This window comes from Dysidea avara, chromosome 9, assembly GCF_963678975.1.
Source record: "Dysidea avara chromosome 9, odDysAvar1.4, whole genome shotgun sequence".
Taxonomy (NCBI): domain Eukaryota; kingdom Metazoa; phylum Porifera; class Demospongiae; order Dictyoceratida; family Dysideidae; genus Dysidea; species Dysidea avara.
In genome coordinates this window covers 16,669,373-16,696,162 of record NC_089280.1, presented here as the reverse complement: position 1 = coordinate 16,696,162, position 26,790 = coordinate 16,669,373, and the positions used below count along the sequence as shown (strand labels likewise).

Genomic DNA, 26,790 nt, shown 5'->3' with positions numbered 1-26,790 from the left:
GGTGATTTGTTTGTAGCTGAACTCTCTACATGGTGGTTTCATTGTAGCTGAACTCTCTACAAGGTAACTTCTTCTAGCTGATCTTTTTACACTGCATATTTGTTTGTAGCTGAGTTCTCTACAGGGTGATTTGTTTGTAGCTGAACTCTCTACATGGGAGTTTCATTGTAGCTGAACTCTCTACAATGTGACTTCTTCTAGCTGAACTCTCACTTGTTTCTAGCTGAACTCTCTACAGGTGATTTGTTTGCAGCTGAACTCTCTACATGGTGGTTTCTTTGTAGCTGAACTCTCTACAAGGTAACTTCTTCTAGCCGATCTTTCTACAGGGTGATTGAGTTTTTTGCAGCTGAACTCTTTACATGGTGGTTGCTTTGTACCTGAACTCTCTAAAAGGTGACTTCTTCTAGCTGAACTCTCTACAGGATGATTTGTTTGCAGCTGAACTCTCTACATGATGATTTCTTTGTAGCTGAACTCTCTACAGGGTGATTTATTTGTAGCTGAAATCTCTACAAGGTAACTTCTTCTAGCTGATCTTTCTACAGGGCGATTTGTTTGTAGCTGAGTTCTCTACAGGGTGATTGTTTGCAGCTGAACTCTCTACGTGGTAGTTTCTTTGTAGCTGAACTCTCTACAATGTGACTTCTTCTAGCTGAACTCTCTACAGGGTGACTTGTTTTTAGCTGATCTCTCTACAGGGTGACTTGTTTCTAGCTGAACTCTCTACAGGTGATTTGTTTGCAGCTGAACTCTCTACATGGTGGTTTCTTTGTAGCTGAACTCTCTACAAGGTAACTTCTTCTAGCTGATCTTTCTACAGGGTGATTGGTTTTTTTGTAGCTGAACTCTTTACATGGTGGTTGCTTTGTACCTGAACTCTCTAAAAGGTGACTTCTTCTAGCTGAACTCTCTACAGGGTGACTTGTTTTTAGCTGATCTCTCTACAGGGTGACTTATTTCTAGCTGAACTCTCTACAGGTGATTTATTTGCAGCTGAACTCTCTACATGGTAGTTTCTTTGTAGCTGAACTCTCTACAAGGTAACTTCTTCTAGCTGATCTTTCTACAGGGTGATTTGTTTGTACCTGAACTATCTACATGATGGTTTCTTTGTAGCTGAACTCTCTACAAGGTAACTTCTTCTAGCTGATCTCTCTACAGGACAATTTGTTTGTACCTGAACTCTCACATGATTGTTTCTTTGAAGCTGAACTCTCTACAAGGTTATTTCTTCTAGCTGATCTTTCTACAGGGAGATTTGTTTGTAGCTGAACTCTCTACACGTGATTTGTTTGCGGCTGAATTCTCTACATGATGGTTTCTTTGTAGCTGAACTCTCTACAAGGTAACTTCTTCTAGCTGATCTCTTTACAGGGTGAATTGTTTGTAGCTGAACGATCTACAAGGTAACTTCTTCTAACTGATCTCTCTACAGCGTGATTTGTCTGTAGCTGAACTCTCTACAAGGAAACCTCTTTTAACTGAGCTCTGTACAGGGTGAATTGTTTGTAGCTGAACTATCTACAAGGTAACTTCTTCTAGCTGATCTCTCTACAGGATGATTTGTTTGTAGCTGAACTATCTACAAGGTAACTTCTTCTAGCTGATCTCTCTACAGGGTGATTTGTTTGTAGCTGAATTCTGTATAGGTGATTTGTTTGCAGCTGAGCTCTTTACAGAATGGTTTCTTTGTAGCTGAACTCTCTACAAGGTAACTTCTTCTAGCTGATGTATCTACAGGGTCACTAGTTTGTAGCTGAATTCTCTACATGGTGGTTTCTTTGTAACTGAACTATCTACAAGGTGACATCTTCTAGCTGATCTTTCAACAGGGTGATTTGTTTGTAACTGAACTCTCTACAAGAAAACTTCTTCTAACTGATGTCTGAACAGGGTGAATTGTTTGTAGCTGAACTCTCTACAGGGTGATTTGTTTGTAGCTGATCTCTAGAGATACAGGTTACTTATTTCTAACTGATCTCTTGAATTCTGTTCAGGGTGACTGCTCTATTAGGATGACTGCTCTATTAGAGTATCTCGATCTTGCACTTGCTGCACCAAGTTGGATTTCGTGTTATAACTCCGTGGCTTTAAGTCTGATTCTTCTACACCATTGAAGAGCCTTTCTAAGATGATAACTCCATCTGTACAGTGATTTTCAAAGCATTACCCCAAGCGGTTTATCTGGTAGGCGTGGCAAGCAGTCGTTTTTTATTAGCTAATCTTGATTGCATAATTGTTACACACTGTTGATTTTTTCGCTGTATCTTCCTAGTTTTTAGCTCGATTTCTTTCAAACCACAAAAGGTTTGAGGTTCAATAGTTAACCTATTCACCCACCGATTTTCAGCTTCTTCCATACGCGGTTTACCCTGTAGGCGTGACAACATATTGGTGTTATTTTTCGTGCATAATCGCTAATAACTCTTTGCCTGTTTATGGTATTCCAGCCAAAGTTGGTACCGAGATGCACCTTTATACCCCCCTTCTGTGTGCCAAATTTCAAGGCAATCGGATAACGCGTTCGCGTTTTATAGTAGTTTTTGTAAGTGTGCGAAAAGAGGAAGAAAAATAAGAAGAAAAAAAAAAACGAAGAAACTAAGCCAATTTTTGAAGTCGCATATCTCAGGAATTCCTGAAGCGATTTCGCGTAAATTTGGAATGTGGAGTACTGAAGTTGGAGGGAATGTACACAGCAAAGTTTGTCTTGTTTCATCAAGGCAGCACAGAGCTACGGAGGTGCGAAAATTGCGTTTTCTTTCTTCCTGTCAATATACTCACGGGGTTGCGCGCCGACTTCTTGGGCCGCACGACACACTACCGTGTGTCTCGATGGACCAGCATGTTGCATCATGCTAATTGCCCCCTGAGTAGACGCTTTCTGGTGTGCACATCTTTCTGAAGTACACCTCTCAATCATAAATGGCACTTTGAAATGTGGATAGTAGACACTAACAATGAGGGTACTTGTGTTAATTTACATCTATATTATGAATTATGATTATGATTAAAATTAATACAGGTAAAGGCAAAGCCTGTATACCAAACCAAAACAGCCAAGCTGGGTGCAGCCTCCCTACAAACCCAGGTTGAAGGGTTAAATAGCTTCATTAACATCATTGCAGCCATTTTTTAGCTGCATGCCACCTTAAGCTTTGATTTCACCCTGGGTTGACTACACACTTTTTCCCAACTTGGCTACTTAAACTACTTCTTTTTATATTACCAAAGCCAGCCTATATGGTTATAACAGGATAGTCAGGATTTTACCTAGCTATAATTATACTCTAATTCTGTAGGTTTTATCACCCCCAAATAGCTAGGATTTATCATAGCTACCTATATATAGCTGAATACTCAAATAGGTTGTATACATTATGTAGCTCTAATAAATATTATTATCCAACTCAAGGGTGGATCCAGAATTCAGAAAGAGGGAGTGCACCAGGTATATAGTAAGTATCTGTGGGACAATAGGAAAGTCTCTACCAGAGGTCATTCCTTGAACAGCAGTAAATAATAATAAGCAGGGATCTGGGAGCACTTTTTTATAAATTGTATTAATTGTAACAATGATCCTCTGTCTAGAGTAGTTGTTTGTATATAAATAAATGTCTTAAATTGTAGTACGTAGTAGTAAATTTTGTGAGTGGTCTTCATTAAACATAAGTTGTAGGAATCTGTCTCCAGCTTTAGAGGGTCTTCTTGCAGAACACTAGATCACTATGGGTATATAAGATTATTCAATGTAATCCTGGTTGGTTTTTGAGTTGTACTACAAAGACTTGATCAACCACTCCAATTAACTATAACCCATGGCTATACTACAGTAAAAATGTTTAATGGGGGTCGAAGGATTATTTGCTCTCTTTACAGCCATGAGTAGAGTGTTTAATAGTGTTGATGACAACCTCTTGATATTGTCACGGTGAAGCACTTCAGCCCTTGTGTTACTATTCTCAAGCCTGTTCTATATTACTTCCTAGAAACTTTGCTGTGCTACTATAGTTGCAGTAGTTTCCGTATCCTTGAAAGAAAAATCAAACTGAAGGGTCGTAACTGTTTATAGGTATGGATTGCATCTATCTCTAACAGGTCCACTTTAGAGTGGTTTGATAAAGTTTCATGTAGATATTGTTCTGGTTTGAGATAGAAGGCCAGTGCAAATAGACTATTTACCACTTTCAAAATAATCTACTGAAAATCCATTCATCTTTCAACTCCCTGAACATATGAAGATTAGTGCCGGAGCTAACTCATGTTTGTGTACAGTTGCTTTATAAACAATACATCAAACTGATTGTTTTTCTCCTCTCCATTTCCATACCAACTTGTTCTCCCACAAACTAGCCACTGTGTGCTTTTATTTTTCTGGTGGTTGTCTGATGCACTGGTGTAATGTAGTAAAACCCACAATCACTTTGTGAATGTACTATTGAGTGGGCTAAAAAAGTGCTCCACGTCTTGTATTCCTGCACATGTCAGACATACAGTAGGTGAATTTATACCTCTATAGATAGGTGTAAACATTGCATTGTCTATTCAAGGCTCACTAGCACTAGCTCAGGTAAAATTCTGTAGGAAACACCTGACCTTGATGATGACTCCCTATAAACTCCCAAGAAGGATGCCTCTGTCCATAATTCTGTGCTAACACCTTTTGATGATTGTCCTAGTGTAGACATACTTTCCTTATACATTAACTTTGTTTTTCCCTATAATTCCATGTACTGCTATGTCAGTGTACATCAAAAAAGAAAAAGAATAATGCCTGGTCACCTGGTCAATTTTGGTGAACTGGTAGAACCAGAAACATATATTTAACTTTGCACAGTCTAATAGCAAAAATGAGGTCTAATTCTGTATATGGTGTATAGTTTTTGAAGTGAAAATGTATGTTTTAGATACCAGAAATTTTAGATGCAATCAAAGGTGATACGTGTAACTAGATTCATAAAGCGGTCACTTGAAATTAGCAAAAATTTTATCCCTCAACATTTTCTACTCATATGCATGATGGTGCATCATTTGAACATTTACTGAAAGTGTTATACAGGCTACAGTTGGAGGGAAATTCCCAAGTAATATAGTGGTATACCTTTATGATGCCCAATTTGTTCTGACACAAAAGTCAGTAATACTTTTTTAAATTCAGATGGAAACCTTGCTGCCTCACATTTTATCTGCAGTTCTGAAGTGTTTATAACTGTCAGGTTAATTCAATCAACTGACACAGTCGTACACTGTAAAAAGCTGGTGATGCCCTCCAAAAAACACATCTTATATCACACTGAGAAGGCTAAACCTTTATATTGGGAGTTAGAATCTCTCTACAACAAGAATAACAGAATGTACAAAATATACGTGTACATGCCCCACAAGGAGCTTTGATATTGATTAACAGAACATGTTTTATCTGACTCCTAGTACTTTTGTCAAAGATTTACTGAGAGTTCCCCTTCACATATTGGACAAGCAAGCAAAATTTACATTTGTAAACTTCAGTTGTGCATGTATATACTAGAATTTAGAAGGACAGTACAGTTATCAAGAGTGTGAGCATGCATAATGTTAATTTAAATGGCTGCATGCTTGTGTCTGTCAGCCCTGAGCTTATTATATATGTGCCAGCAGTAAATAACGAGTGATCCTACAGAAGTGTATACACATCAGTACTGAGTATACAGTTATAACCTCAAAGGACTTGCCAAAGTGCCATTGGTGATATGCACATAAATAATCAGTAAATTAATACATAGTTGTGTTGTGTATGACTAGTGTCCACTGTAAAACCTAGGTACGTGCTCTTTTAATATTCAACAAACAGAATAATACGCTGTATCACTCACAGCAAATGAGCTGTGCTGTCTGCCTTTAGTAATTAATAAAGTTATAGGGAAAATACTTATACGTAGCTGACTAGCTGTGCAATAATATATTTTAATGTGGGCTACATTTTTAGAGAATGTATTAAGTGGTCTACTGTGAAGCATTTACTTGAACCCCATAAAAAACAATAATTATTGCAATAACATAAAAGAAGGTTTATTTGAATTGCTTTCAATGGTTTTGTACTGAAACAACCAATATTTTCATGATTGCATGTGTGATTGAATTATTATCCATAAAAAAATGTATTATATGACATCTTTTCTTCATAACTCCTTCTACTTGCTCGCATCACATTTAAATTGCCCCACAGGCAAACAACTAGACCACAGGGTATTAAAACTATGATACTGTGTGTGAATATTTGTTTCCTCTGTTGTATCACAAATTCACAGTACAGTAATTATAATAACATGTTATAAAGTGGATCGTAAAGATTTTTAATGGAATAAGTGACTTGTATACATGCATTAGTTCTAGAAGCACAAAATTCCATTCACTTCAACCACAACACACAATAATTTTATTAGAATCTTTGTACAGCATTTAAGTCAACCTGCCATTATGGTGATTCATGATCAGTTCATTTATTTTGTTTTAAACACAGCATCACATGATGTACAAATACAATATACTATTGTAACTTCTGTCTTCCAGAATCACCACAGTATTAATCATTGTACCTGCAGGTAGACTTTTGATAAAAACAAACCCCAGAGCCAGGTTATAAATCATCAAATAAATATTATATCTACAATGCAATACTATATTCCATAATCATCATTGTATTGTGCTTGAATATTGGTAAAAAGAAATTGAGTAAAAACAAGTCCAAAAGCCAGTTTGGCAGGCTTTGAGTAGAGATTTCCAACTAAACTAAATAATTAACATTCCATACATTCATTGGTATGAACAATATTGTGCATTTTGTCAGGGTCATTTTAGTGCAAACCCCACCTCAATCAGTGTTTCCTATCAAAAGATATAAGGAAAAGAAGTTTACAGTGTGATGATTTTTGTGTACAGCATTTCAATGCTTTTTATGTATATTGCATGGCACCAAACACAATATACAAAGTGTCATAAATCTAGATAGAAAACTAATAACGACAAGAAATTTTCACCACATATCTATTTTATGAAGAACAGCATATGAAGTAAGTAAAACCTCTCAAAAGTGACCACTTCTTTGTAGACTGACCACTCAGAATATTACATGAATAAAGCAAGTGATGCATAAATAAAACTGTGTATTATGTAATACTAAATATATATACACAGGTACTTAATGCATTTTCAAGGATAACTAACTAGAAAAATCGGTAATATTTTATAAATGGCAAGTACTGGCATCACAAGTCGCAATTAACACGTACTTCGGAAACATAACAATTAGATAACACAATGTAAGAGCAACATTATTTTTAAAAATAGATTTGTTTGGACACTGCTCAGCTTTATTTGTCACATTGTAAGCACTAAGGATGATAATTATTATATAACACAATGACATCACTGTACTACAAAGAGAAATTATAAATAGTTTCTGATCAAAATTACAATCACTGAAGCTGCTATAAAATGGATCAAAACAGCAGTAAACACACCAGAATATAACAACAGGTACGTGTGAAGCCATGTAAGGTTGGTATCACATGCCAGTCTCCACTTTTGAAAAGATTATGCTCAACCTTGAACCTTATTTTGCAATTCCGCGCAAGACAACAAACTGCTCACCTTCAAACTATACTTGCATCGATGCAGGGGGATGCCTTGAAGCCAAGGGTGATTGTAATGCTGAATTCTGAGCAGTGTTAGATGGCGATTTACCTTTAAAAGGGCCATATTTCCACCCGTAATCCAACATCAATCGTCCTCCAACTCGTCCTCCAATCAAAAAACACATGGAAAAATCGAAATCAGCATATACGGTTTGCCCAGAACCACTTTCTTCGTCCTCATCAGCAGCAGATTCACGCGGAAACACTCGGAAACTTCGACCATCACAGGTGCCACATTCTTCCAATTAGAATTACGTACGCAATTATTTGTATGGGCTTCCTATGGGGATTTTTATTTCTCAAACTTTGATTTGCTGTATTTCAATAAATACCGCATGGATTTTAATCCAGTAAAGTGCAATACAAAGTACGAAGCATTGGCTACCATTTACTGGAACGGCAGCTTGTGAAACGTTTATTGAAGGTGTATAATTTAAGTAGCAAAAATATGTGTGAAAAATTGGTAGGTTGGAAATCGCTACTTTGAGGGTATTTACAACACAGTGGTCCTCCGATTATCCGGCCATTGATTAACCGAACTTTCAGTCATCCAAACTGTAGCGATGATTGCTCTATTAGAGTATTTTATATTTTATAAGGTGTGCATTCTATTAGAGTAATTGAGCAAGGCTCTGTATATAAATGAATGGGTTTTGATTATCCGAATTTTTCAATTATCTGAAGGCCCAATGAGTTCGAATAATGGAGGGACCACTGTATATACAAAAAGTGAAATCCACAGATGCTGTAAATTATGGTGTGGCTTTTAAAGCCTGGGTGAAAAAAAGACTGAAATCAAAGGTGATGGCCAAGAAATGATGTTAATGCTATACTAGTATAGAAGACACCATTAATTTTATTACAAGTACCTAAGTGTTCAACAACAGCATAGAAAGAGAGAGCTCCTATCAGGGCGTGAGCAAAACATTCAAAGTCTTAATAAGCCATGGAATGGAGTGACAGTTTATAAAGTTGTTTTGAGGCTTCATAGATGTGTGGGAATGGTGTCATTAGCCAGTGCCAACATGGCTGTCTAGGTCTACAGTTATTTATATCATGGTGAAGGTGACAAACTAAATTCATGGTTTGTTTCAGAAGTATTTTACCAGCTACCACAATGGTTTAATCTAATAAAGCAAGGTACAGAAAACAGACATACCTGTTACAATTGGCTTGCAATCTGATCACTTCTATAGAGAAGTGTTGATATAGATGCTGAATAAGGTGTGAGGTGTAATGCTATACGATATATATATTTCACACTGCCAGCTAGCTATCTACTTGCATAACTCCATACATATTACACACACACAAATTACTATATATTACCAAATATGAATGATATTTACATACCAAAAAATAGGAATTCATAACAGTTTACAATTGTCTCAGTCTAATTTGACAATGAAGAAAAGGGATGGTATATTTACAGCATAGAATGTGTTGGCTGCTTCAGTGTTTATACTTAGCAAACCACTGTTGTTTTCTGTGAGTAGTTTGCTGTTGTTTTCTGTGAGTATATCTCCAATTATTTGATTGTTTTTTCACAGATCTATTTGCAACCCTAAACAATGAGGAAGAATTTTTAATGGCTTTACAAGATCCATTTGTTTCACAGTCAATAAAACCTGAGACATCGATATCACAAGACATCAGTAATTCAATCTTAGAGAGTCCAATATTGAAAGCATTACAAGTACATTAAAAGAAATGCTTTTTAATTCGTGCACGTATCATAATTGTTGCTTAACATGATCACATGTCACCAATAATGATGTTGATAATGATAACGATGCTTTCACTTCTATGGTTTCTCCTGTTTTTATTACTTGAACAAGAGTAATCTTGTTTTCCAATACATTGAGACATTGAAGCACATCTCCATTAAGACATTCACCGATAGAATAAGATTGACCTTTCCACATGTTATTAGAGAAAAGATTCAATGACAGTGATGTGTTATTGTTTTGTAGCAAGGCTGACATGACAATTTTTCTGGTATCACTATTGGACTTACTAGATAATGAAACTGTAGTATCAAGAAGAAGGTGATTGTCACTCCATGATATGCCCAGTTTCTGTAAAGTACTATTATACTGAAAATATTCACTGACAGCCATTATGATATCATCAAAAATTTTATCACACGCAACATCAAGCTGTGTCATTAACAAGGTTTCATTAACCAATTCACCAAGTGGAGTTGTCCCAATATTAATATATAATATATCATTGGCCAGCCAGTTTACCTCCATCATCAGACATTCTAGTCCTCAAAGGTAGTGATGCTGAGTTGATGGTGGTAATGTTAATCACCTTTCTGTCTCTTACTGCTAGAGCACGAGTAATCAGTAACTTAAAGCTTTGGAGTGTATCATTGATTAGGTGTGCACTGGTGCTGGTAGCTACTGTGGCATCTCCAATTATGTCATTGTATGAAAAGTTCATTGTTAGTAATGAGGTGTTTTGTGTAAAAAAGCAGATATAAGGATTACTTCAATGTCACTGTAATGTTTACAGGGCAAAGGAACAGTAGCATCAAGGAAAACGTGATGGATCTGGAAATACCAGCAAATAAGGCAAAAATGTAACCATGATATACTCAGTTTCTGTAAAGAGCTATTATTCTTAAGACACTCAATGAATGCTTTTATGCCAACAACAGTAATTGCATTGTGTGAAATATCAAGCAACCATAGTGTTGAATTAGCTTGAATGGCTTCACCAACTACTTTCGTTCCAACACTAGTTACCTTATTATAAGACATGTTAAGACTTATAAGTACACTATTGCCTTTAAGATATTCACTAATAGCTATAGCTCCATCATCGGATATGTTGTTGTGTGAGAGAAATAGTGTTTTTAATGACACATTTACTTGTAATGCATTTAACAACCTCTTCACTCCTTTACAGGATATACCAAGATGTGATAAATCAAGATGTGTGATTGAAAAGTTTCCTTTAAAGTTACAATTGATAATTTCTACTTTGTAATCTCCACTTTTGTGTGATATGCAAAATGATGCCTTTTTGCTGTAAACCTTAAGTTTAAATAGATTGCTAGCAGCTTCATTTTCCAAACACATTATGGAAACTTTAATATAACTTTCATCTCTATCAGTGTCATACATTAATACTCCAAATGAAATATATACTGTAGGCTTGTATTTAAGAATACTATAAATGTAAGCAATCATAATCAGCTTTGATTTAGGAGTCATATTATGTATAAAGTTTACTTCTATCACAGTGGATTTAATTTGAATGGTTTCTAATATGCTAATGATTCCTCTACTAGTAATATCATTTGCTTTCATGTCAAGGTTTTGTAAAGTACTATTTTTCCTTAGGGACTGACTAATTGCTATAGCTCCATCATTAGATAAGTCATTCCATGAAAGATCCAATGCTTGTACTGTCTGCTATTAAGGTGTATGTGCATGTGTGTGTAGTGTAGTTGCATTGTTGGTTAAAAAAGCTGATATAAGAATAACTTCAGTGTCACCATATGCATCAGTAGTGTTTACTGGACATATTCCATGACTGAACTGTACCATCAAGAACAATGTGTCCGGTACACCATGTAATGCACAGTTTCTTTAAAGTATTGATCTTCTTAAGACACTCACTGAGTAGTACTATAACGTCATCACCATAAACTTTAATATACGCAATAATCATTTGTCGTAATTTTATTAAGTCTTCCTTAATGGCTACACCAATTTCTAATCCACTGATATAAAATATATCAATTTTTGATGCTCTGATATTAATTTTATTTTGTGATATATCAAGATTTGTATCAGAATCCGTATTTTCAAGGTTTTTACTGATAGTAGTAGCTCCATCACCAAATAAGTTGTGTGAACGGTTCAGTGATAATGACATGTTCATATTTAAGGAATCAAAAATCTTCCACACTCTCTTAAAAGTCAAATCATAGTGTGAGAAATTAAATGCATAGTTATCTGTTAGACAACAACTAATAATTTCTGCTTTGTAAACTTCACTTTTATTTGATATATCTAAAGTTTGTCTTGTAAGTGTTGACCAATTACCATCAGCTACATGCATCGCAGTGCTATTAATAGCATAACCTGTACTAGTGTTAAAATAGTCGATCTCATTAAATGAAATATGAAGCTCAGGTTTGTATTTAATTTTTTTTTTATTAGCACTTTACAGTGACCAGCACTGAAGGTCTGACAGCAACATGTGCTGCAGCCTTAGGATTACCTAACCTAATTTCAGGGACTTAGATCTAATGACTTGACTTACTGATTAAGGAAATCATAATGGTCAGCAATCATTATCATTCCAAATTTGGAAATGACATTATGTAAAAACTTTAACACATTTATAGAATAATTGGTTTGAAAAGTATCAAGGATCATCACGATTCCTTTACGAGTAATGCAATTTCCTGACATGTCAAGTTCCTGTAATGTGTGATTGTATTTGAGGTACTCACTGATACCTAAAGCTCCATCATCAGATATGTCATTACTTGAAAGGTTTAAAACTTGCAAAAATAAATTAGGTTTAGTGGCTCTCAAAATGGTTATTCCTCCAAGATTAGTGATATTATTCTCTGACAAATTTAGATATCGAATTGTACTGTTCTGTGTAAGACACTCACTGATAGCTATAGCTCCATCAATAGATATGTCATTTAATGAAAGATTTAAAGTCTGCACTGTGGATGAAACATTGTTTTGTAAAAAAGCTGATATAAGAATTGCTCCAGTGTCACCATAATGTATATTGGACATATCCCATGACTGAACTGTACCCTTAAAAGGCACTTACTGATAGTTATTATGTAGTTATGGGGTGCCGTTCGTATCAAAATTATAACAATATAATAAGTATAAAAGACTAGGTTATATATGCTTGCTGTACATATATGTGACTGGATTTTGGAAAAACGATCCAAATCGCACATTAGAAGTTCCGAGATAAACGGTTTTCAAGAATTGAAGCCAGCATAACTCTCCAAGGATAGCAAGCACGCGTATGAAATTTACACAAAAGATGCATCAATCTGTTACCTTTCGAGCCACTTGCAGTACTTGTAGCTGCTTGTACAGTTTCCCGCCAAATAAGATAGAAAATCTGAGCAGTTGGACGAGCGAAGTAGTATCACGAGTGCTCACAAAGGGGTGGAGGCTGGGGGGTGGCGGGGCATATCAAAACTTGCGTAAGATATTCCGGATTTCCGAATGGGTCACGCCCGTTTCATATAAAATAACACCATCTTTTCAACAAAGCGCCATAACTTCCGCGTACTCTGGTTGACAGACAAGAGGTTTGGTTTATCGGACTCCTTGATGAAAGGCGATTCGATTCATGCGTAAATTTTGTATGTAGTAACGAAGGGGAAGCTAAAAAGGAGCCTTGTACCGCGAAATTTACGTGTTCATGTTTCAAGAAGAAGGAAACATGAACTGCTTGACCCGCTAAAAATATTTCAAAATCTTTTTGTTCAAATGTTTGACATAATATTTACGGCCAATCAAAATTTTCACAATACATTTCCTATGGGGAAGCCATATAAATACAGTGGCCATTACAGCCCTTTCCCGAACTTGTAATGGAGCCAAACTGTACGTGTCTGTTGTTGACACCTTTGTTGTTACCAATAATCATCTGATTGGCTGAAATGTTAACTCTGTTGAGAAAAAATCCACTTTTAATTTTTAGCTGTTTTTCAGGATTCAGCTCAACGTGAACATACTATAGCACTGCAAACACCAGATCATCCTCTAATAATAAACTCAACCATGTCTACACTTCTAACAATTACACCAGGAACTTCTATTTCAACAGAATATCAAGACTGTGGAATAAATTACCATCCATCGATCTAAGCCAGCCACTATCAGTCATTAAAGTCAACATCTACAAGTATCTACATCAACACTTCACACTTCATTTTTCAGCTGACAATCCTTGTACGTATCATTTTTGTTGCAGATGTAGTAATTGTTATAACGTAGGTTTATCTAGCAATTTCTCGGTACTTTAGTTTTGTAATTAAGTAAATTAAGTTTTAACTTTTTCGGGCTGCCAACACAGGTTGTTGGTTGACCCTCAATACGTTTACTGTATTGCATAGGCGGCGGAAAGGGGGGGGGGCTAAAGCCCCCCCTCAGAATGATATCACACCGAAATTACTGATCTTTCTTGGAGTGGGGCTGAAAACCGTGATAAAGATCGAGATACTCTAATAGAGCAGTCACTCTAATAAAGTAGTCAGTGTGTAGCGAGCTATGTAAGGATTTTTATGTAGTTTATCAGCTGGAAATGGTAGCTGGTGAGGTGGAGACCTCTTGTCAGTTGGTTGTGACCTTTTTTTTTTTTTTTTGGTCTCACCTTACCAAACTATAGAAATATGTCTGGGTCAGCTCAGCGGAACCCCCCCTCATATCAACTACTTCCTCCGCCGCTGCTGTATTGTAAAGTATTAATTATATAACCAAGTACTAAGAATAATACGAAACGCGGTTAAAATTACGTCATAAATAAATAAATAATTAATAATTAATGTTTGAGAAAACTACGAGGCCTAGAGACATGAACTAACCGGGGATAGATTCGCCTATGAATGAAGGCACAAACGTATAATCGTCGCTCTTGTTTGTGCTGATGACTTGACCATACGTGTAATTCTATATAACGCCCAGTACCACACCCTTGCTTAATTACTCACGTATTGCGCGAAGAAGATTAGTGATGCCCGTGCAGGAGAGCCAGAAGCCACTTGTGTAAACAAGAAGATTACAAGTAAGTTTTTATGTTTGTAACATCTCAAGTCTCCATGCCAGCTGCCAGTGGATTCATTCACGTAAATAAACAATACTAGAAAGGCATTAAACTGACATATGCCACGCTCTTTACAATAAGCTTACAGTTACATATAAAATACAAGTAAACAATTTTGTCTTGTGCAGCTGGCATGGCGAACTTTCTTTGTGTTGGTGTCAGGCAATTCAATACGTGCTTAATCTTTTTTGCCTTCACCTGGCCATATCAATAAATATGACGCATTAACAATACATTTAAACATTTTACGAATTTAAATTACGGAAAATAATACCGTGTTTTATACAATACGCCATAACTTCCGCATACTTCAATTTACGGAGATAAGGTTTTGTTCATCAGACTCCTTGATAAATTCCGCATCTTGTGATATATAAAGTTTTAAGACACGACCAAGGAATAAGAGAAGGGAGGGCCTTAAACAGCAAAAATACGCATCCAGGTACGAAATAATGTAGTGAAAAAACACAGTTTTTTCACACATTTTCTGTCACATCTTTGTAAAATAGCCTGTTACAAAAAAAGTTCGGGTGGATTCGTAATCAGTGTGATTCAACACGTAGAATGATACCAAGTTTAACTAATTTGGCTGGTTATTAAGCGCCGCCTTTTTGGGGTTTGCGTGCTGTGGTAATGGTTTTTTGTATGGGAAAAATGTATGGAGCGTGTTTGATGGCGGAATCAACAGTGAATAACTGCCTCTATAAAAGCGCTACAATAAAAGTTCGGGTTGCATTGATTAGATAAATTCATGGGCTTTATTTTCATGTATGGTGTGTCGGGCAAATTATGAATTCTAATGGACGCTTTTTTGCGTTTTCTAAATTTAGCGTAAATACATGTATTTCCATTGGGAAAAGAACAGCGGGCATTACAAAAATTTTCATGACAAATTCATACATTTAGTTTGACCAATGTGAGGCTGCCAACAAGGATTCAAGATGGACATTGGGCTGTTTTGGTGGATATATCACAAGAATTGAGGCTAAAACTTTGTTCTGTGCAAAGATTTTGCTCTGAGTAGTTCAGTTGACAATCCTCATTGGCCTTTTTTGATATGCGTAGCTACTAGGCTCTAGTGGCTTGGCTGTCTTCCTTTATCTGGTTCATCTGGCTTGCATACGCCTACAGCATTGAGTAGCTATCTCCTGCAAGTTGTGTATGCATAACTATAGTGTGTCACCCATCACTGTGCCATTGCTACATCACTGATGAACCTTACTTAGCTCTAGTTGATGTTGATATGCATTGCTGTATATTGGCTAATAATTTTTATCTGCATGGTGATGTTGCCTATAATGTATTGCTGCATACAATACTGCAATAATGTATAGTTCTCTCCTGTATGTTTTGTATACATATACTTTGTACACATCACTGTGCCATTTATACCACACCAATGATGTACTGGCACTTAGCTACTGGTGGCCTTTAGTTACGATGCCACTATTGTGTTATATCTGTCACTACTGTGACATATTGAGTTGATTTGGGGATAATGCATTCACCACCTAATAGCCTCACCGGGGAGCTGTCACGTTGGTGTATGTACTTGGTTATATGTGACGCGGTCCTAGTAATAATAATAATAATAATGTTCATAATGCCCATAAAAACAAGTGTTTTTAAGCATATCTTTGTAAACTAACCTGTTTAACAATTTGTACGGTCGGAGTCTTATTAAGCATCCTTCGCTGCGTAGTATGATACCAAATTTAGCGAATTTGGTTGAGGATAACAACTTGTAAATTGGGATTTTCCCTCCGAGATAGTTCAATTTGAACGCCATTATGCAGCGAGAAGCCCCTCGCCGCAAAATTAAAACCTGTATCACGTGTACATTTATTAATACTTATTTCGAAATACAGTACTGCATTTGAGCATACAAAATACTAGAAACACTACTCTCAGTCCCTTCCAGCGTGGGTCTAGTAAGGTTGCATCCTTTCAAGGGCTTTACAGCGTCGAAATGAATGGATGACATGTGAGTTATCTATATCCAGTTGTGTTGACAGTCGATTTGTGCGAGATTTTGTGTTTATGTAATGCGCATATCAACGTTTTGCCCCACTACTATGAACACGGGAAGAGGTGGGGGATAGGTGGGGATTTGAACATTTAAAAATTCTTATCCCCACTACCTGGGGCTATTTTGATGTCGAATCCCCCACTTATCTCCCAGTAAAAGACCACGAAACACCCGCTACGTGCCCTCGTAGCATCAAATACACCACCACCTGGGGCAAGGTTTGAGGTCGATTCCCCAGTAATCCCCGCCTAGCCCCCACTTCTGCCCGTGTTCATAGTAGTGGGGCAAAACATTGATAGGTGCATAAGTATGATACTGTGTTGGGATTCAGTAGCCATATCAAGAAGTTTGCGGAGATTTGGTCCAGCTGCACCGATTTGTTCACTATAAGTTGCACAGTTTCTATTGTACTGACACTTTGTACTCACATATCTTTTCACTCAAAAGACGAATTTCAGATTCGCAAGTACCATGAGAAAGAGCAACTCTTGACGAACAGGATGGTATCAAGTGAAGCTCAGTACATGAAAACTCCGCTCGTCATTTTCACAATAAAAGAACACAATCATCTGCAATACATTTCCAATGGGCATTTTGATTATTCCAATAAATTCATTCATATCTCGTGACATGCTTGGATTATCCCGGATTCGCTGCTAGATTCTTTTAGCTTATTCTTGAGCGATTCCAACAAGCCATAGTGAGCACATGTAGCGTAAACTATCACTCGTCAAAACAATGGCAAAGTTGGAGGTTAAATATGTGCGTGATTCTGAGCGAGATTATTGCTTCGATTTGGCATGGACTCCGTCTGGCTAGGTCTGAGTAGTAACGCACAGCAAGTCTTTAACTATAAATAACTCCTTAGAAGTAATACAGAGCTTTAAAACAATTTTATTAAAGAAGTTCTGTATGCGTACTAAAATTCTAATGTTCCATTACACCTGTCATGAATACACTATACGTAACATAGACAGTCTGTGATGACTCCTTTAAGTAGAAATCTCTCAAAACCTACAAAAGTGGAAAAATAGCAACAGTAAAGTCTTTAATCAATGAAATATAACAAGTAAAAATAATTGCAGCTGCTAAATTGCTTTGATTATAATTAGACTTATCACCTGCAGCTGGCCTCAAACTTCCGTTTTTGAGCCAAACTTCCTGATATGCAAGGACAATGGTCATGGTTTATACAAGAGCCACGTAGGCACACCGGTTTTGTAAGTATCACTTGCCACGTAGATGTCCATTTCCAGCAAAGTTGTTGCTACGATAATTTCAGTACTGGTTCCCCAAATGTACTGCTTTTTTATGTTCTTAAGGTGGCTGTTGAAATTATTCTGGTAAATTGCTTCATGGAGAGGTTTAAATAATAACTTATTGTCAGCTTCAAATTCACTCATGGCCTTCCTTAAATGTGGATGGTAGTCTTCAACACCAGTTAGTGATTTAGAGAGAGCCCTAAACAGACAATTGCCATCTCCCAGAACCCTGTCAATTTCCCTGCCTTGTGAACTGAGAAATGGCTTTAAAATGGCATAACCAGTAGCAGAGCAGTTTGCTGACATAGGCTTAACCATATCATCTGGTATGACCATGTCTGGTACATTGAGCCAGGTGGCTTCAGGAAGGTTGGAAACGGAGAACACATTTTCTACACACTTAAATCATAGCAGACAGTAAGATATAAATCGTGTGCATACAGTACCTTCATAACATCCATGCTTGAATATTTACTACTCCCTATGTCAGGTTTTATTGCTAAATGAATGTATACATGTGTGGGTGACTGCTCTGTTTACATAATATGTAACCTGGTTTCTTTGGTTGGTCCACTTCATTGTTTTTGTGGGTCTGACTAATTGTTGTTTGCATATTTGTACATGCGCGTTGGATGCATACCTTCTTAAGCTTGCCAGGTCCACCAAATTTTGTACTGTCATGACAGTATTTACATATTTTACAGTTTGCAGCAGTGCAACCAGCACATTCCCCACATCTAGCTCGTTTGTGGCCTATTGGAAAATTAACAATGGAATCATTTTGTATCCAATAAATACCTGTTGTGATCTTCTTGACAGCATTCTCAGTGGTACTCTTGTCAGTTTGCTTAGTTATGGGGGTGATCTTCATGTTGGCATCCTGATTATTATCTGAAATATTTGGTATTTGCATATATATGTATAATTATAATTCTGCATCATGACACCTCGTGTATTTATACCTGTTGGTACTTGAGCTGGTGATGGTGGAGCTGAGTCATCTTCTGTTTGAGATTCAGTAACTTGGGACAATCCTGTGACTTCTACTTGTTGTTCTGTCATTTCTTCACCAGCATTTAATTCCTTTGATATAAATTACATTGTGCGTGTAGTGTGAGTATCTCAAAAGTTATATTCACATTAAGCTGATACCTCAAATGTTGAATGAATAATACCACAGCTCAAAGTATGTCTCACTAATCACTCTCTTAAAGTATTTCAGTACGCTGTAGCGCTGTGTATTGGACACCATTTTATAAACTAAACTTGCAAAATCAGTTCTTCACAATTACTGTGCAGTACTAGTTAGGTATAATCAAGCCCTTTGACGTATCAGAGCAACCTGAGACAATGTTTCTTCCAGCGAAACATTTAATGACTAACAGACACATCCAGCCAAGTATAACTCAACTATGGTTAACAATTTAAGTTTGGGATGTGCATTGTTGTCTACCGCATCAGCTATACAACAATACAGTATCATAGATTTACGTTTCCTCTTTGTCTCATTTCTTCCATGTATTTGTGGGTAACATGTCAATTGCTTCTTGTGCTGGTCATCACAGTTTGTAATAGTTAATTATGTATTACACATTAGAAAACACCTCCATAATAAGGATAGAAATTTTGGTCCCAACAGGTTGGAAAGAGGTAACCCTCTATATTACACACAAAGTGACCAGAAATCTGGGTGGTCCCAAGGTGTCCATTATATAGAGATTAAACTGTATTTCTTTCATAAGTGGACTGATTGCATTTTGTACCATTCGTTGTAATAGTGTGTAACAGCTACTTTTCAGTAATTGATAGCCAGGGAGCAAAAATGCTTCTATATTCTCAGATATCAGCTCAATGTAAGCATATTGTGTGTGTAATTTAAAGGTACTATATAGTTTATCATGAGTACATTGCTTACATGTACTGATTTGTTCATAGTAGCATATATACTCTAGGTAGCAAATAACCCTAGGATATTGCAAGTTGCATAGAAGTCACTGCTATTTGCACTCATAAAATTGGTGAGTGGCAGTATTACGTGTAAGTGTGCATGCTTCAACACCACTGTAAGTACGTATATCAAACATTATGGTAGACTAAGTGCTGTTTAGTAGGGTTCCCCCTTAAAATAATGTGCACCGCTAAAAACGGTGCATCTAAAAACCATCATAGAAAATTTGTACGTGATGAAAATGACTCTATTCAATATGAAATATACCATTAAAACAAGAGAACACTTACAGGCATCTAGATGTAGAATTTAAAAAAATGTTGAGACCTATCATTTTGTCAAGGTTAGAGGCCAAACAAAGCAGCACATGGCCACCATTTTACACCACAATAACAGGTGGAACGTGCCTTTTGTGATGTCTAGTTTTGTCTACATTCTGCACTAAATGGTCATCTTATTCTTCATTCCAGGAAATCATACGAAAGTACTGTATCAGCACTTTCATTGAAGGAGTGTATGTACACATGACCTGATAGCTGCGTTGATCAGTGGTGAGTATCATATCCTTATGTAATTCACCATTAGTCATGCATAGCTGTACATACACTGTATGCATACATACCTCAATCTGACTGTTGGTAAGCTTGTCTAAAATTTTCTCTTTCTCTTCAGCACCAGCATGCCTACACCAATCACATAAGCAATATACGTATGTATATATGGGAGAGTACCGTATACCTACAAAATTTTGAAGGACACTTTTTTTTGTAGTTACTTAACTGTCTGCAAATTTTTCATCCTTGAAAATTAAGATTAGCTATGCACATGCTATATAATACAGGTAGCCTGAGTGAAGACAATCAAATGGTCCACAAAATAATAAAATCTGTTGATCTGCAAAATTTGTATGTATATATATACCTTCAAGATTCATATGTATATGGTATCTATCGCCATGTTGTGCTGTAAAAGATGACAAAGCTTATTTTCATAAACTTGTAGTATTTGTTTGTTTCCTTATTGCAATTACGTAGTTCAGCTGCCAAATGATAAGATGTATGGTTTACTGTTAATTTATTAATCCTACTTGCCATACCAAAACAAATCTTGTAAGTAAATCACAGCATGTAGTTGAAATAATTAAACCAAAAAAATGCTTCAATTGTAACGTTGTTTTGAGATACGTAAGAATGTATGATTTATGCTCACAAGATATCAATACAATTATCACAACAATATTTGCACACCACTAAAGAATATACAATAGACTAGCACTCTTTCAATTTCAGAATGCTCAAATGCAGGTTTTGCTTGTTAACGTAATGACATGCAAAGTCAAAAATTTTGGGCAGTATTCCGCTCTCTATTATTGATTTATTAGACACACTTTTTATGGAGTTATCCTTCAGGTTATAAGTCATGTCTTTACTAGGCCCAGTTGAATTGATGCGTGCTTTTGTGTCTGAGATGATCTTTGCAGTTAAATGTGAAACTATAGTAACCAGTCTATGTTACGCAGAAAGGAAGCTGTTTAAAGTTTTGCACAAACATCTTCTACAGGACTATACAAGGTAGATACTCTCCTTAACATATTAGCTCTTGGTAATCTAATAGTGTACCGTAAGACATGACATTTTGACAAAATTGATAAATTCGTCAAACATCCATAAGTGCCTTTAGAAGTATGTGTTAACTTATGTAGATTTATGATTTCGATAACTTTTAATTCATCAAAGCTGATGAGTATGGATTTGTAAAATTTTCGTCCCATTAAACTTTTCTGTCATACAGTACATATACAGTGGAACTCTCCATAATGGACACTTGGGGACCAAGTTAGACTCTTTGCAGGATTTCCTCTTTCAGAAGTAATACGTATTGAGCAGACTTGTATTATGAGAGGTTTTTTAGGCTGTGTCTGTAATTCAGAAGAGAGGCTCCACTGTATACCCTTTATTAATTATGTCTTACGTACCTTAAAACATTCCCATTCCTTTTCCTACCGGGTAATTTTGTTGTCTTAATAAATCTCCGTTGATGCTCCAAACACTTTCCTGGTGGTAAATTCTCCTTTTTCCTTATAGGCTCTGGTGGCTTTGTGACTTTGGTAGCAGCAATACATGTTGATATGGCTTGATGTAGAAGTGCATTGATGTGATCTAGGTGTGGCAGAATTTTGCTGTTGGTGCTATTAACATAAGACTGCAAATCCTTTTGTAGGGTGTTGAATGTTTGGAATTGAATTGAATAGTCTGTAGAATAAGAGTACAATACATTACAGTTAAACCCCAACATGAGTAGGATGTCCTTGTTATCATCAAAGCTTCAGGCTGAGGCTGAGGTGATGATAACAATCATATCCTAAGCATATAGGTGTAGTTTAACCAGCTTCTATCCTAAGCAGTACTTGACTTCATAAACAAAGCTGATTGTTGATAATGATAACTATGTGTCATGACACACTGTTGTGTAATTATGTTGATTTTGGGGGCACTACGGAAAAATACAGGCACCAACACAGCCACAAGGAAGCCGCATAATGCTATCGCAAACTGTTGTCAGCATTTTAAAGGCAAGTCCATGATGCATGCATTGTACGTACTGCACTTGGTGAAAGGCACATCTCGGGATGAAGCGACATCAAACAGTGAACAAATCAAGCCTGTAGCCTTATCCATTGTTGAGTTATGTTTGGCTGGAATCAGTTCATTATTCAATCAACGTAAAATTTTGTTAAATAGAAAAAGTTAAAATTCCATAAAAACTTTTGAAAGAGTTTGGAGTTGGTCTGAAGACATTTTTGAGCTTGGCTGTGCCTAACCAATGCTGCCAAGCTGTCATAAATGGAAATCGAGGCTATAGTTGAAATTGACAACTTTACTATTCAGTAATTGAGTGTTTTCAGACACAAAATTAATCATCATACAGCACGGTAGTACTGTATATTAGGGACCACAAAGAACCGGGCTTTTCCAGCTAAAAACACCACCCTAAAACCAGTATGGTTAGCCTGTTTCACAGCATTACAAACTAAGAACAACATAGAAGGGCAGGGCTCGAAAATATTATCAAGATTAGCCCCTATGCTAAAAGCCTCAGTGAAGAATGAGTATCCATGAAAATAAAATTGCTGAAATTTGTCAACCCACAAAAATTACATACCTCAAAAATATGTACGTATACAGTATCTATGTACACTATGCACCTCTCTGGGGATCAGCTACTGACTCTGCATAAGCTGCCAACTCTGTATAAGCTATGCTTCCATTTTCTTCATCCTCAATTCTGTCATATTGCTCTTCTGGAATTTCTGGAACTGCTGATTCTGTTTGCTCTTGCTGTTTCTTACGTTGAATAGAATGCACACAGTGGATGTGCCTACAGATGTGGCCATTGTTATAATTGTAGCATCTGTTGTCACATTTGTACATATGAATACAGAGGCAGCTACATTCCTTTGCTGTACAAATCATCTGATTTGATGAACACTCTTCACAAGGATCATTTTGGCATAGCGTAATAGTATATTCCTCTGGGGTACTCCCTGATATGCTTTCAACATGCCACATATACCACTGTCCACTTCCTAAAATAATAAAGGTTTTATAAACTATTATTATTACTGCTTTACCATGTCCAGCACTGAAGGTCTGACAGCAACTTGTGCTGCAGCCTTCAAGTTACATACCTAACTTAGTAAACACGAATTAAAAACTGCAACATAAACATATGTATTTAACACAGCTAATAAGGCAAAACAGAAAATGGGCCAAAAAAGGATAAAATCCTTCCTACTGCAAATTTGAACTGCAGGCCACCCAATGTCTAGTTGAGCGCCACACTCAATTTCCTCCAGAAGGGATGGATTTTCTTCCTTTATGATATAAGAAAAACTATAACACTCTGGGCATGAATTTATTTAGGAGGAGAGGAGAATGCAAGTTTTAACGAAAGTCTCGGTGTACATCAGCAATAATTATCAACAATTGTAATAATGAATGAAATACAGGACATGTGCATTTAGTCAGTTACAGTATAGCTAAGTACCTGAGAATGCATCAGGAACAGTAATAACCTGAAATTACTTCTGCTCATTTTCAAGTACGTACCTGAGAATGCACCAGAGTCTAAAATAATTTTCCCAGGGCATTGTAGATGTCACATGTGTAGCAATAAGGGACATGGATCTTTACACTGTCGCCCCTTACTCTGCTAAAACTATTGTCCCCCCCCCCCGACAGTAATTTCCTAGATGAAGGCCTGGCCCTGTTACTATGCATATATGTAACATCAATGCATTTCCGTGTTCATTTATTTCAGTGAATTACCACTTGTGTTGCTAATAGAACCCTGTGTTTTGAAGTCTAGAGTACAACTTGATGCTCTTGACAGCTGCTTGCAGCATGCAGTGTTGAAACAAAGAGCATTAATATACCATAATTTAGTTCTGCTGATATATTCATATATGTAGTAACCTTGGGTGACACTTAACCTGTATTGTGGTCCCATGTAGTTGAGCAGGTAAGGATATTAGATAACCTCTAAGTTGTACCAGAAGACTGGTATGTAGCTCTGTGAATTAGCAAAAACTACTTTTGCAATCTTAAAAGAACAGAAAAACAACAAACTGTTGTATGGTTGTCTATTGTGTTTTCAGATTTTTTTGTATGACAAAACCCTGACCCTGCTCTTCTTTTTGTGTGTACAAGGGATCTTTTTTCAACACAGAATGGGTGTGGTACAAGATGTGTTGTTGTGTGGTTGTTATATCACACCACTAAAGCTGGCCAGCCCGGTTACTACAGTATTTAAACAGCCTTCATTTCTCACATGTACTAGTTGCTTTAATGTGCATTTTTTTACTTGCATGGCCATAAATGTCTAGGATTGTGGCAGTGCTGTGGACAAACATACAAGAACACACACTATTTATTTTTGCAAAAGAATTACTGAATAGACTTTTGGCCGGCTGTGGTACATACAGTACCTGAAACCTTTAATACATTAGTAGAGCCTCAATCAAAAGCACTAAAACAAGACTCATTTGATAATGCACAATCCCAAATTCGTGCAGACGATTACTTGTGATACTATATAATGTAATAACAGAGAATTTAACAATAATTGTATAGCAATTCGTCAAATTCTCCCTCTAAAAATTTTATTTAGTGTATTCTCTAATACAGTGTTGAATTGTAATGTAATGATAGTAGTTATTGGGTTCACCTGTATGTTAGCATCAAGTTATTTAATAGTATTACACTGTACATACTACATAATTATGTTGCTGTATGTGTACTTAGTAACTTCTCACTGTGCTATTGTATATGTACATAGTTGTTAATACATATACAAACCTTCACTTTTGCTGCAGGTATCATAAGACCTCGCTGATGATGATTCATCTCCTGCTTCACTTTCTTGTGTAATGCTGGTGGTAGCAACCGATTCATTTTATAATGAAAAAATGCGTCCTTCTCATATTGCAAGAGGTGATGGATAAGAAAATCCACTCTACGGTTGACTTTTCCGTTCAGTTATGTGGTCTTCAGCTGGTTGTGAAAACTGTACAACATAATAATATTATTATGTATGACAGTATGTATGTATCTTTTATATACATACCTCTCTAGGTACATGTTAGTATCTGTGTCTCCATGTTTAAAGTGACGATAGCATTTTGCCCACTTTTCTGTATAATATCAGCAAGAACATGTAGCAGCAATTTTCTTGAATTGTTTAATTACCTGCTCTGCTCAGATAATTTTCAGTGAAATATTTCACAAAGTTTGGCTCTTGTGATAACCAAACTTTTACGAATTGAGCTGCCCTAGTTTGAAATGTATTTATATCCATTTCTGATTGCAAAATGCACAAAGTTTGATAGAGCTCCTTCTGATTACATGGTGACACTGCTCTGAGTTTGTCCTTCCATGCCCTGTACAATAAAAGTAGAACCTGTATAATAGACCTGTTGTGATCTATTAATTATCATGAAGAAGGATTTCATGTTCTGAGGATAATCAATGAACATTGGATATTGTGGATTACAACGTACGTATTACTATGAAAATAATACTGGAAACTGGCCAACTACATAGAAAGGCCACTTCTTTATAAAGGCCAATTTTAAATGTCTAAAGTGAGAAGTTTATAGGTGACCAACTTATTCAGGCGCCACTTTTGTTATCACTGCCAATCAAGTTTGTGCGCTGTGTGTGTGTGTAGTATGTGTGTGTTGTGTTTTCATGCATAATTATGTGTGTGTTTGTATGTGTGTGTGTGTGGTGCATGCGTGCGCGTGTGTGTTCATGTGATATGTGTGTGTGCATTTTGTAGATAATTTTTGAGAACTTAAGAATTTGTAAACAACCAACGTGAAAATCATTAAAACTGTATACATACATATGTTATGGTTGTTCATAAGAACTTGACCACCTACACGCATTTACACTTCCTCCCACATGTATCATGCAAAGACAAAAAGTACACCGTGACAATGTTTTTCTCCACCTTTTCAAACATACTTTCTGCAGCAACTTTAAACAGGCTGTAGGACCAGGTGTCCTACAGACCTTCAGTACTTGTGCTGTGAAGCCATAATAATATTTTTTTTAAATTAATAGGCAGAAAAGTTTAAGGCTTGTTGTCACTGTTACCTTTGTGTACTTGCCCTTAAAGGTCACTTTGCTGGCATACTCTGTATGGATGCTAGTGTCACATATGTGGTTCATCTTACCTATCAACATGCCAGTGGCACAGCAAATGTCTAATGTCACCATACACAGTTCGTGCGGCTGACCAACCGGTATTATCTGAAATATTAATTTTGATAATGTGTGTGTGTGGTTTGAAATTACCATCATCAGTCATCATGACATTTATGACGGTAGATGGTGATCTTGCTTTGATGCTACTCAAAAATGCTTCGATGACTTCACTTGATTCATGATCTGATAAACACCATGCAACAGGTTGACCTACATGTGATAAGTAGTATCATTTTGATGCTGTGACATACATACCTTTACCATGGTCATCTGGTACAAC

General features: G+C 36.5%; 1 protein-coding gene and 1 long non-coding RNA gene across 2 annotated transcripts; one reads left to right on the top strand and one right to left on the bottom strand.

The window, feature by feature from the left end:
• Positions 1-11,189: 11,189 nt before the first annotated feature.
• LOC136267527 (NLR family CARD domain-containing protein 3-like) lies at positions 11,190-12,448 on the bottom strand. The gene is made up of 2 exons (XM_066062693.1): positions 11,955-12,448; positions 11,190-11,778 (listed from the first exon to the last, which is right to left on the bottom strand). The coding sequence occupies exons 1-2, from the start codon at positions 12,446-12,448 to the stop codon at positions 11,190-11,192; spliced, it is 1,083 nt and encodes a 360-aa protein (XP_065918765.1).
• Positions 12,449-14,184: 1,736 nt separating this feature from the next.
• On the top strand, positions 14,185-25,305 carry LOC136265717 (uncharacterized). Its single transcript, XR_010705700.1, has 4 exons — positions 14,185-14,462; positions 19,745-19,810; positions 20,211-20,291; positions 25,115-25,305. It is a non-coding gene; the product is annotated as an uncharacterized lncRNA (long non-coding RNA).
• The last annotated feature ends 1,485 nt before the right edge of the window (positions 25,306-26,790 follow it).

Bases quoted from the DNA above. Each gene is read 5' to 3' on its own strand.
- LOC136267527 (XM_066062693.1), bottom strand. From the start codon at position 12,448: ATGTCCAATATACATTATGGTGACACTGGAGCAATTCTTATATCAGCT. The intron at 11,779-11,954 runs GTAAGTCAAGTC...TTTTAACACTAG, and splicing joins CATTATGATTTCCTTAATCA to TACAGGTTATGCTATTAATA.